This window comes from Euprymna scolopes, chromosome 44 (genome assembly GCF_053919585.1).
Source record: "Euprymna scolopes isolate OS-2025 chromosome 44, ASM5391958v1, whole genome shotgun sequence".
Classification (NCBI taxonomy): domain Eukaryota; kingdom Metazoa; phylum Mollusca; class Cephalopoda; order Sepiida; family Sepiolidae; genus Euprymna; species Euprymna scolopes.
The window spans coordinates 47,490,966-47,503,919 of NC_136525.1; the positions used below are offsets into that span (position 1 = coordinate 47,490,966).

Here is a 12,954-nt window from a genome sequence, read left to right on the forward strand (position 1 = left end):
GAAGGTTGCCAAAACAAGGACAAGCTGCAAAAGTGGACCTATGTACAGGATGCTTAATGTTTCTGCGGCACAGACTGCCCTCTAAGCGAGGCATGCTCTGATGACCTGAGGAATGCCCCGGAGACTGCCTGACGATGGACTTAGAGATGGAGTGAAACGCTTTCTTGAATTTCTAAAAAATTAAACGTACAGTGAACGAGCATCTTACTACACAACTTCCTATTTAGCATGCCCCTATAAATATATCCCTATAAATATATCCCTATAAACATATCTCTATAAATATGACCCATAATTTACAATATTCCTCTCACATATTAGTGGTATCGTGCCTTTGTTTAAGGGAGAATTAAAGGTTAAACAATTAATGTTCGTCAGAGCGCATTCCAAAAAATCTGAAATATTTGATTTGCCAAATTTTTCACATTGTTGTCTACTTTCCCCGTGCCTCATTTTTTTTTTGTTTTTGTTTTGGATTGAATGTGTTTTCGTTAAAATTATTTGTGCATAACATAAGTTTGGTGATTCTCAAAAGTAGTCCAACTGTGGGATATATTTAGTCAATTTTATACAAAACGGGTAATTTTGGTTAATTTTATACAAAACGGGTAATTTTAGTTAATTTTATACAAAACGGGTAATTTTGGGGGTGGATTAAGATATCTTCCAGAATCAAAATCATGTCATCGATTTTGATCCAAGTTGGAATAAAAATTGTACACAAAAAGTTTGGTATTACTATATTTGGATTTTAAACTTCATAAAGGGACATAAAATTGATGTAAAACTATTCGAAATTTTACCAGTCCTGGGACTGTATTCTTTATATATATATCTTTGAAATTTTAGATGTAGGTTACCTGTATTCTTATATATATATATATATATATATATATATTATTTCACGGAATTCTGTCTTTTGGATGACATCGAAATATCTTCCAGTAACACGATTCCTTTTTACTTCTGGATACCGAATTTAACCAACTTTTCTTGGATTTTATCGTTATTGGGTTTTCTACTTTTCATCCGACCATCCATTCACGTCAAATCATTTTTCATTGTTTTTTTTTTCCGCATTTCCTCTGCTTCACTATTTTTAAACTTTTCTCAAGTAAGCTCTATGGCTTACTTGTAGTTTCATCAAATATTTTGCAAGCAAAATCCGATTACGCATTTTGCTAATTCCTACCCTCTGATGAAAAGGAAAGTATTTCGTTCGAAACTCCATGGATTAAGGACAATCCACTTAGTTTGTGTTTCCTTTTTGAAAATTAAATATGTTTTTTAACTCTTCTTAAAGTGTTTTTAATATGTTTTATTAATTCTTTGTTTATATATATATATATATATATATATATATATATATATATATATATATCGAGGCTTAAGTTATTTAAAAGTAGGAACTAATGAACTCAACGAGGTTGTTAGATAACGCTCGATAACAAGAGCAAAATATTTTTTATCTATTAAAAGATAAACAGATACATTTGGTCACTACAAACAGCCATCTGTTTCAGTCAATGAGACTTCATCATGCGACCCCAAACCATCTATAAGTTTTATATTTAAATTTTTGGCAGTAAATTTATTATTTGAACAAGGAATACACGCAATTTAACGTTCTTTACTTAATCCATGAATTTTCGATGTATTTTCGATATATGGCACATCTCTTCAGAGAATGTCTTTAGCAAATATGTCTTTATGGATAAATATATTTTTGCTTTTTAGCACATATATTAAAAATACGACACTTACGACAGAATCTGGAGCTTGGAAGATAATATTGGATCTATTAGGTTGGATTTTTTTTTTACTTCTTATTCAAGAAGAAGAGGCTTGTGGTTTGTGCACAACATTACTCCATGTACACCTTTTATAAATTGCAATATTATTTACCTCTGATTTGTTGTAAAAAATAATTGAATAAAGAGAAATAGAAATTCCAATCAATTTAATCGAAGACATATTCTATCCGATCCAATAATTCTTGTATTTATGTATAGTTTTAGAAATGGATGCAGGAGCTTTCTAGGTTCGGAACGTAAATTATAATTACTTCTGATTATAAGAATCTGGAGTTTGGAAGGTACGAAGGGAGCTTCAAAAGTAATGCCTCCTATTTTTAAAATTAAAAAAAAAATCATCCCGAATTGATTAGATGGGATTGCAAGTTGCATTGTTATGATGATTAAACTTTATGATCTGAAATTTTCAACTCTTTCTTGCAGATATTGGCAGTGTAAGACGGTCATGGATGTGTGTTAGCTGCAGCGATGCATCATTGATTTGTTGCAAATGCTATTTTAATCTATACCTATAAAACTCTGGAGCGTCTGTCCTTGCTTGAATCGATTTAATAAATATATCAGTGATGGCATGATTCCAATATTTTTCCAATTCCGATACAATTCACGATTCCGATACAATTATCGATTACGATTCTTTATCAATCTCTAAAAATTTAACTATTGAATTGTTATTTTCCCCGATTTTCATAAAAAAACAGATGTTAAATGTGCAGTTATTTTCCTAAACGTCAAAATACACTTGTGGATGAGGATCTATCGATTTTAGTTTCACTGGTAATTTAAAAATCAATAAATATTTATTATTTTATCATTATTGCCAGCAATGGAGGATTTTACTTTAAAGAAAATCAAATAAAAAAGACAATTAAAAGAATCGTTTTGGCATTTGTTTCCGACTCCGATTTCCGATTTATCGTCCCAACACTAATATATATATATATATATATATATATATATATATATATATATATATATATATATATATATGAGAGGTGGCTTCAATAATTTTCCAGACTTTTTTGTATAGGCATTTAAAATTGTTGTAGACTCTTGAAAATTCAGTATGTTATTGTTATACATCTATGTTTACTACTACTACTACTACTACTACTACTACTACTACTACTACTACTCAGATTTTATTTCAACCTTTTATTTATGGGAGACTTGTTCATAAATTAAAAATTGATAAAAATTATAGCATAATTAACACCTTCAAACTGGTAACAATTGTTGAGAAATTGACCAGAAATTACATAATAATTGTTGTGAATTCAAATTCAAATCGATTTAATCAATTGCGTCCATCTGACTTGTTATAAACTTGATCATAATAAATTCATTAAGAAAATTTGAATTCCAATCAATTTCATAGATTACATAGTTTATCCATCATACTAATACTTGTCATACTTATATGGAATTTATAAATGGTATCCAAATTCTTTTGAGTCCGGCTAATAAATAAATATTTTACATCTTATTTTTAAATGCAATTATCATAATGTTATAAAAATGAAATCCCAATCGATTTTATGGATTACATATTCTATCTATCCTCATAATATTTGTACTTATATGGGGTTAAAGTGAGAGCAGAGTCTTCTGGCTCGTAAATTATAAGATTGATTTTCTATGATTTATTGTAAATGCAATTATCATTAGGTCACAAAATATTGAAACTCCAATCGATTTTATAGATTACATATTCTATCTGCCCTGGTAATACTTGTCGTATTCATATGGAGTTTAAAATTTGGACCAAACTCTTTCCATGCTGGGCTTAATTTGAATTATAAGATTACTTACCTCTGATCTTTTGTAAATGAAATTTCAACAATCTATTTGTATACATCTGTTCGAGAATGTTACGTTTTATTTCAGCCAAAACGGAATTATTTCCAAATTGTAAACCGTTTAGAGTTTCATCCAATGTTCCTCCAATATATTTGAGTAAATCCGCCATGCTGCAAAAAGATAGAAATATATATAAGAATGTATTATTGGAAAGGAATTATTCTTTAATTTTAAAAAATTCCGTACATACATAACTAGTTAAATACCCGTCATAAGATAGGTACAATGTTAGTTAGGAATGAGGTTTTGAAATTGTTCATGAAATTTTACAGTAAGAAAACAGAAAATTGTAAGTTCCATCCAATGATTTTAAGCAGATGATTTCAGAATCTAAAATAATGGAAATTTTATTCCAAAGCAATAAAATAAACACATTAAGTATATATTTAAAATAAGTTTTCATAAAACTTTCGAAAACAAATGAAGATAGTTTCTACCTTAATTATGTTTTTGCCTGCCTATAATGCACTGAACCCCAACATTCAACACTAGACTGTGAAATTCCTTCCTGTTTCTTGTTCCCATTAACCTGTTAGAGTGTAAATATAATGTATACAGATATCTTGCTGCTCAAATCCCCACAGTCTTCTATAAGACACGATCCTTACGATCCAAGTGGCATTGTGCCTTGATTGGGCGAAAAAGAGTTAAAAAAAAACTCGATGGTTGTAGATCCAATCCCTGGTGTTGGTCTAGCTGCACTGATGAGGTGTGATGCAGCGAAAGGTACTATATGTGGATGACTATATATAGTGGGGTGGAGAAATAATGAGATACTGTTAGTTGGCAAATTGTAAAAAGAAAAAAGAAAATTGCAAATATCTGTTGTACGCAAGTAAAAGGGTAGTAGTAGTAGTAGTAGTAGTAGTAGTAGTAGTACTATCCCGATTGGAGTAAGTTTTGTGCCTGTTTTCTAAGTGTATTCTTTCTTTCTTTTTTTTTTTTAATCCTTCAACTAAATACGTCTAACCCAAGAGAGAAACACTTTTTCTTATGCAGGGTGTCCCAAAAGAAGCTGATGGTTAAAAAAATAAAATTCATAAATTTCTTAATTTTTTTATATATTTCTTTGATTTTTTCAGATCATCTAGAGTAACCCTTCCAAGGTCATCATGAGTCATTACACTACTGAGGATCGGATATTTATCGTAGAGTCGTATTCTCGGTTGAACGAGTCAATATCAGAAACTCAGAGAATTTCGACGAAACTTCAACACAAGAAATTCCCCTACTCCCAATGCAATAAAAGCTATGGTGGCTCGATTTCATGAGAAAGGGTCTGTATGTGACCTCCCTAAATCTGGTAGACCCCGTACGGCAAGAAGTGATGAGAATGGTCAGAGATTAGCTGAGAGTGTGGCCGAGGATCCATCCACATCAGTAAGAAGCAGATCAAATCAAATTGGGATCTTTCGATCAATGCGGTTCCAGCAGGACGGTGCAACCGAATAATTTCTCATGGCTGTGAGGTGAATTAACCCTAACCCTAACCCTAACCCCACTCGCCAGATCTTATGTGTGCAGATTTTTTCCTTTGGGGTTACCTCAAAGAGCAGGTAAATGCAAAAAACCCAGCCACAATAAATGCCCTTAAAAACAATATCGAGGAGGAAATTAGGGCCATAAGCCCTGAAACATTAAGTGATGTGCTGAACAATGCCCTGCAGATATCACAAGAGTGTGAAAATGAAAATGGTGGACATTTGAGTAACATCATTTTTCATAACTAAAATTAGACCTTGTGAAAAACATACCCTAGATTAAGTTGTGTAAATAAAATTAGAATAAGTAGACTATAATATCTTACTATATCTCAAAAAAATCACAGAGAGGCTCATCTACCTACATATGAAAATTGGTAAGCATAACTTAAATATTTAGGAAGTTAATCAAATTTAAAATCCATCAGCTTCTTTTGAGACACCCTGTAGTAGCCTCCCCTGCACCGTGTTTTCTAGAAAAAAAAACGAAAACACATGTAAGATGTCTATCCACGGTTTCGTGAGAGTTTTTTTTTTCACTAATATTGACAATTAACAGAAGGATTCGGTTAAAAATTGAATCATAGGAAAGTCTTAAATAGTGCCCTTATGACCCTGAAAATTGACCCCCTTTTATTTTTAATAATTTACGGACACACCCTCAAACCGATTTCTTGCAATACAGAGCTACCCCCCCTTTTCCTTAGTTGAAAAAAAACATGGAGTTTACACCTGATGAAGGTCGGAGGGTTCATCAACCGAAACGTTGTGCCAATAACACCCAGTATGAGAATAATTGCTAAAACAATACAAACATTCATACCTCACCTCAAAAATTCAGAACTGTAGTTGTAGTAGCAATAGTAACAGTACTAATGGAAATAATAATAATAATAATAATAATATTGGTGCTTGATAGTCCAAGGGAAAAGTGTAGTAGTAGTAGTAGTAGTAGTAGTAGTAGTAGTAGTAGTAGGAGGAGGAGGAGGAGGAATGGTGCAATAAATAAAACAGAAATAGACAAGGAGTCATAGCATAGTCTAGACTTCCATTGGATAAGCTAGTGAGAAATCAATGGTAAGCGGTTGTTGCAATTATGTAAATACAGAGAAGGTGGGGAGATTTGTTGCCACCAGGACTCCAGAGTACACCATTTGTTTTTGTCAGTAAGCAATTTCTGATGATGATCCATGTGAGGAGGGAGAGCTCTGGATCTTGAGGAGGCTTTTTGCCAGCAAAACCCTAAGGATTACCAATGGTCGATGCTAGCAAAAATCAATGATAAAAGTCTGTTTAGATAACGTGAAGTCACCTGCGCTGGTTATCGAGAGAACTTGCAATCTGGGGAGACTTGTTGTCAGTCAGACAAAGTCATTGTCAGTGAGCGATCGCTGGCGATGGCCTGCGTGAGAACTCCAAGTGAGTAGATAATAGAAATTGTATATACTGACACGTCTTGCTCATTTGCCCTCTCTTTCATTCCTTTTTTATTAATTCATTCTTTTATTCTATTTTATTCACTCATTCTTTATTTTATTAATTGTTTTTTTATTCACTCATTCTTTCATTCACTCATTCTTTCTTTTATTCATTCTTTCATTCTTTTTTATTCACTAATTCTTTTATTCATTCTTTCTTATTCACTCATTCTTTCTTTTATTCATTCTTTCATTCTTTCTTATTCACTCATTCTTTTATACTTTTTTATTCATTCATTCTTTTATTCTTTTCATCCTTTCATTCTTTTTTATTTATTCATTCTTTCATTCTTTTTTATTCTTTCATTCTTTTTTATTCTTTCATTCTTTTATTCTTTTTTATTCACTCATTCTTTTATTCGTTGTGTCTTTCTTTTTTCTTTTTAATACTTTATTTCTTTTTCTCATTCACACAATCTTTTTCATTCACTCACTTGCCTGAGATTGAAGATTCTAGGAATGTATCAGAATCCTATGATGATGATAATAATAATAATAATAATAATAATAATAATGTGATTGTATAATAATAATGATAATAATAATAATAATAATAATAATAATAATGTGATTGTATAATAATAATGATAATAATAATAATAATGATAATAATAATAATAATAATGTGATTGTATAATAATAATGATAATAATAATAATAATGTGATTGTATAATAATAATGATAATAATAATAATGTGATTGTATAATAATGATAATAATAATAATAATGTGATTGTATAATAATAATGATAATAATAATAATGTGATTGTATAATAATAATAATAATAATAATGATAATAATAATAATAATAATGTGATTGTATAATAATAATGATAATAATAATCTAAAAGTCAAGTCCACGAAAAGCAAAGCTTAATTATGTACATTAAGATAATAAAAATAATAACTTTCAATTCTGTCAACATTTGCTGTCTGATTGGTCAATTGCTTCCATCGTTGGGTATAGATTAAACCTTACAAGTATTCATGAACATACACAACAATTATACCAGCAGATACTTTCAGTTAAAAAGAGCAATATAAAGTATCTACATAAAATGTATACGTGAAACTCTTACTCAATCCGTTATTTTTATTTTTCTGTTTTTCCTTATTCTAGTGTAAAGCCGCTAAAAACCTTCCAATATTTTCTGCATTCATATTAAGTATGTATTTAGAATAAGTTTTAATCAATGAAAGATATTCTAGAAACTCGAATGTCATTCTCTTACCTTGAATTAGTGAAATCGATTTGATTCTGTTCTAAAGCCGCTAAGAACCGTTCAACATCTTTCTTGTATGAAGACCCATTTAACCAATTGTTGCCAATTCCAGTCTCAAAGACAGGAGGATTTGTAATTAGGGATGAAATTAATTCCTGAATTTCGGCTTCTTCCAAGATAATGCTTGTAAAATTCAGCTTCTCTGAATCCAATGAAAAATTCGGGTCGTACAGCTTTTCAATCTGAAAATGAATTACAAACTATCAATTGCTACTTTTGTTTTGGCCATTGTTGTTTATCAACATTATTTTCCTTCGGGCTATTGTCCTCAGCATGGATTATATAGAGGGCGAAGTCATCCTCTATGTAAAATGGTCGTTTCGTGTTACGTTGTGCGTGTATATGAATATGTTCCCTAACGAGGTACATGTTCAATAGTGGGTTTTATATTTTTTCTGCATATTCATGTACGTGTAAATGCGTGTAAGTATATATGTCGTATCATTTAGTTGATCGTCTAGTGTGTATATTTTAACATTTATGCAACAGTTCTAACAGGAAACGATTGACGTGGACGTATCGAAACAGTTGTAGACAAACAGTTCTTTTTAACAGATGTAAATAACACAACATATACCTGCATTATTTACGAACATTTATTTTCATGATTCCGGCCGGCATCTTCAGAGATTACGTCTTCACATCTTGGCTGTCAGAGAAAACGCCGCTCCCTGCGTCATGGAGAGACCCCCCCCCCCCACCTTAAGTCGTCTGTTCCCTCTGATGTTCAGCTAACGACTGGTCTCTACCCAAATCTACATATCATCACGTGTCTAAGACCCCAACCGTTGACGTAACACAAATCTGATTGACGTGGACGTATCGAAACCGTTGTAGACAAAGACTTCTTTTTAACAGATGTTGTTTTGGTTGGTTGTTTTTGTTTTACGGCATATCAAGCCTTTTCAGGTTATTTAATGTCGAATCCAGTGATTGTGAAGAAATTTTTTTTAATAGTATATATATATATATATATATATATATATATATATATATATTTCAAGTCGGTTTCTATTTAACCCATAGTTGTAACCCTAAAACGTAACACAAATCTGATTATTCGTTCATCCAAACCAAAAATTATGTTTTCCTGTATTTTCTAAAATCACATTTTCTTTTTGTAGTTGTTTATTTATTTTTAGTTGTCAATCACCTTTTCACAATCGAATTGTTTATTTTTCTAATCATAATAAACGATCAAGCGATCCGCCGTCGCTTAAATCAACAATAATAATAATAATAATAATAATAATAATAATAACTAGGGAGGCCTGTGGAAATTCCACATCAGACTCTTTCATATGAAATATACTGATGTTGGCATTCAGCGTAAATACACACACACACATACATACATACACACACATACATACATACATGTAAATGTAGTAGTAGCAGTAATAGTTTGATAAAGGAACATTGGCCGTACTTGGCTTTTAATATAGTTATATAGTTAAGTTATGCTTAATTTAAAAAAAAAGAATTGCACTAACAAATTCCTCATCGTGTCACATTAGTAGTACATTGATTAAAATAATCTCGATTTTATAATTTACAAATAAGAATTATAGCAAATAAATGCAGTTTTGTAAAATAAATTAAAATCTAAAGAATAAGGTGGCAGGAAATATTAAAAAAAAAAAAAATGGCAACTTACGTTTTGAATAAAAGTTGCAAGTCCATCAATACTTAAAAGTGACTCCATCCAATTTTTGGTGAAGAATTCTTTTAATGAAGCACTGGAACAAAGGAGAGTTTGAAAGTCGCCTGCTTTACTTTCCAAAATATCTGTTGCAAAGATTTCTTGAAACAAGGAACTATTCACACAGATTTTGTCCCACTCGGCTTCACCTAACAACTTTTGGTACTGAAATTAGAGAAAGGCACAATAAATATTCAAATTATGTATACGTTTTTAATAGAATACAATGAATACATTTTAGTATAGTCGCTTATGTTCTTGATAAAATACAATTAATATAGGGTGACCCCAAAAAACAGGCCCCAACTCTAATTAGGTCCCGTTTCTTAGTGTTTTGTCCGAATGAAATTAAACTTTGGTCATAACTAGTTTATTATATTCAAAACATCCCATCAAAACACTAGGGTCTTTGACCTTTTTTCTCCGTTGACTGTAAAATGCTCAGAAAAACAATTGAATGTCCTCTGTTTTTTTTTTTTGAGTCACCCTTTATATTTGGACAGTTTGATAAGAATTAAAAAGAATGTTAAAACTTCAGTCGCTTATGTTCTTAATAAAATACAATAATATATTTGGAAAGTTTGATAAGAGAATTAAAAAAAATATATTAAAACTTCATACGCTTACGTTCTTGATAAAATACATTATTCTAAATCAACGGGCTTCATTGGCTTGCATTTTCAATTTTTTTAATATATAATACTGGTCTGGTAAAGTTCTCATTGACGACTGGTGAGATAAGATTATTTTTTTGGTGGGTGGGGCTTCACTTGAACGCCGATTAGGTGCAAGGAATTATAATTATTAAAAATGATAGTGTTGACATTTTCATATCCGAACTGGCCTTACGGGATGATCTGTGCTCACACCCACGTCGTTCTTACCGTGAGAATCGAAGAGTTTGCAGGGGGAAAGAAATTTAAGAGAAATTAAATTCCTCTTCCCCAAACAAAATAATAATATAAAAAAAGAAATAAAACACAATGACACCTCCTTATTGTTTTAAATGCGCCGCATTTATTTTTCAACAAAATAACAAGATGAACAAGCAAAGTCCGATTGGTAAGAGTTCTTGTGAAATCATTGAGGTTAGAAGATTCAAATTAGATGAAAATCCCTTGTGGAATTATAAAGATTAAAAGGTCATGTTAGATGAAAGTCCTTCGTTAAAAGAATAAGATTGGAAGGTGAAAGTCTTTTGTGAAAATAATGTCCTTATTTCACGGTTTTCGTTTTAACTGGCAAAGTTCGCCTTTTTTTTGAAAGTCCCATGAGGAAAGTAGTCCGTTGTTAGTAATTCTTATAGAAAATGTACGGAATGGGTGCGTGTGTGCATAAGGGTGATTTTCTTTTTTTTTATGCCCGCGTGGTGTGTGTATTTATGATTTCGACAGATTTGAAAACGACGATGAGGTGAAAACAACAGACATGTTCTCGTGTCAAGTTGTATCGAAGAGAGAGAGAGAGAGAGAGAGAGAGAGAGAGAGAGAGAGAGAGAGAGAGAGAGAGAGAGAGAGAGAGAGAGAGAGAGAGAGAGAGAGAATGTTTGTTGCGTTTAAATACTTTTTGAATCGGATTCCAGCACAAGATTGCTGCTGCTGATATTTGGTTTGAGAAAGCGTTAAAAAACAGTCTTCTAAAATTTCTCATTGGTCGATATTGTCACGTGGTATGTCTTCGCCTACGTCCGCCAGAAATATGTCCATTTTGCTTTTGTTGTTGTGAGAAAAGCGCGTGGGCGTATTTGAAATTATGTCATTGCTAGAAGAATTATTTTTGTGCAAATGCGCGGGGAAATTAAAACCAATGAATGTTTGTTTATTGGCGCGCATGCGCGTGTGTGTGAGTGAGTGAGTGAGTGACTAAGTGAAAGGAGTTATTATTAAAAATGATAGTGTTGACATTTTGATATCTGAACTGGCCTTATGTGCTGACACCCACGTCGTTCTTACCGTTTCACAGTGATGTTAAAACCCAGTCGGTTTGGATTAACCAATGGTTACCAGCCGGCGTATGACGTAGTTCTCCCTGATTGGTTATTGAGGATGGGTGTGATCGTTGTAGTTTGTAACATTCTTTTTATTTTATACAGTGATATTAAGCTGCCGCGATTGCACTCTTAGGCTTTCTTAACCTTATATGTTATGATGATATGTCTATTTGTAGCTTACTTTACCGACTGTCAAATCGGCAGAATGCTTTCTGGTTCTACACAATGGCAGTTGTACTGGTCAACCATTAAGATCATACCATGGAATGTCCGTGGTGACAAACGCTTCTATGTACGTCTGCTTTAAGAATTTCTATTACCTCATTTGCGCATTGTAATTCTTATAGAAAATGTACGGAATGGGTGCGTGTGTGCATAAGGGTGATTTTCTTTTTTTTTTATGCCCGCGTGGTGTGTGTATTTATGATTTCGACAGATTTGAAAACGACGATGAGGTGAAAACAACAGACATGTTCTCGTGTCAAGTTGTATCGAAGAGAGAGAGAGAGAGAGAGAGAGAGAGAGAGAGAGAGAGAGAGAGAGAGAGAGAAAGAGAATGTTTGTTGCGTTTAAATACTTTTTGAATCGGATTCCAGCACAAGATTGCTGCTGCTGATATTTGGTTTGAGAAAGCGTTAAAAAACAGTCTTCTAAAATTTCTCATTGGTCGATATTGTCACGTGGTATTTCTTCGCCTACGTCCGCCAGAAATATGTCCATGTTGCTTTTGTTGATGTGAGAAAAGCGCGTGGGCGTATTTGAAATTATGTCATTGCTAGAAGAATTATTTTTGTGCAAATGCGCGGGGAAATTAAGTATTCAGTTCAGTATTAATTAAACTACAGCCTTTGTCTCATCACCGAAACGGGGCATCCTTGTGCCTGTTTTACATGTGTTTCAATGGCAAGTGTTCTGATGAACTCAAAGCACTAGTACCCCCCTCGACGACAATACTCTCTACAAGCAGCAAAATCCCACTCCTACACTGTAGAAATCCCTAGATGCCATGAAGCCTTTTACTTAAATACTTTTTTCCTTCGGACTGTTGCACTTTGGAATTCCATCCCAGGCCCCTGTTTCCCTTAATTAAGCCCCCTCTCTCTATCTAACCTTTCTCTCTCTTTTTTATATAACCTTCCTCGGTCTCTCTTTAATCAGTCACGTTGGTACAGTGGTAACGTCACCAGCTTTGAATGCTACAGTTTTGCTTTCAGTTTCGATTCTGGCTGATGGCATCCAAATACTTTCTTTTTTTTTTACTTTTGAAATCACGACTCTATAATAATATATACGAAATCTGGAAATATTAAATTATCATATTAAAGCGTATTTTACGACCGGGC

The 12,954-nt window shown here is 32.4% G+C and overlaps 1 protein-coding gene across 4 annotated transcripts in view; it reads right to left on the reverse strand.

Moving 5' to 3' along the window:
• The window catches only part of LOC145268835 (uncharacterized), a 1,065,816-nt gene that overhangs the window by 429,468 nt on the left and 623,394 nt on the right, over nt 1-12,954 (reverse strand). For all 4 annotated transcript variants that reach the window (XM_080124499.1, XM_080124501.1, XM_080124498.1 and 1 more), the window contains 3 exons: nt 9,577-9,786; nt 7,869-8,101; nt 3,627-3,784 (listed from right to left, as the gene is read on the reverse strand). In XM_080124499.1, the coding sequence (XP_079980625.1) occupies nt 3,627-3,784; nt 7,869-8,101; nt 9,577-9,786 (601 nt within the window). The remainder of the gene's footprint in view (nt 1-3,626; nt 3,785-7,868; nt 8,102-9,576; nt 9,787-12,954) is intronic.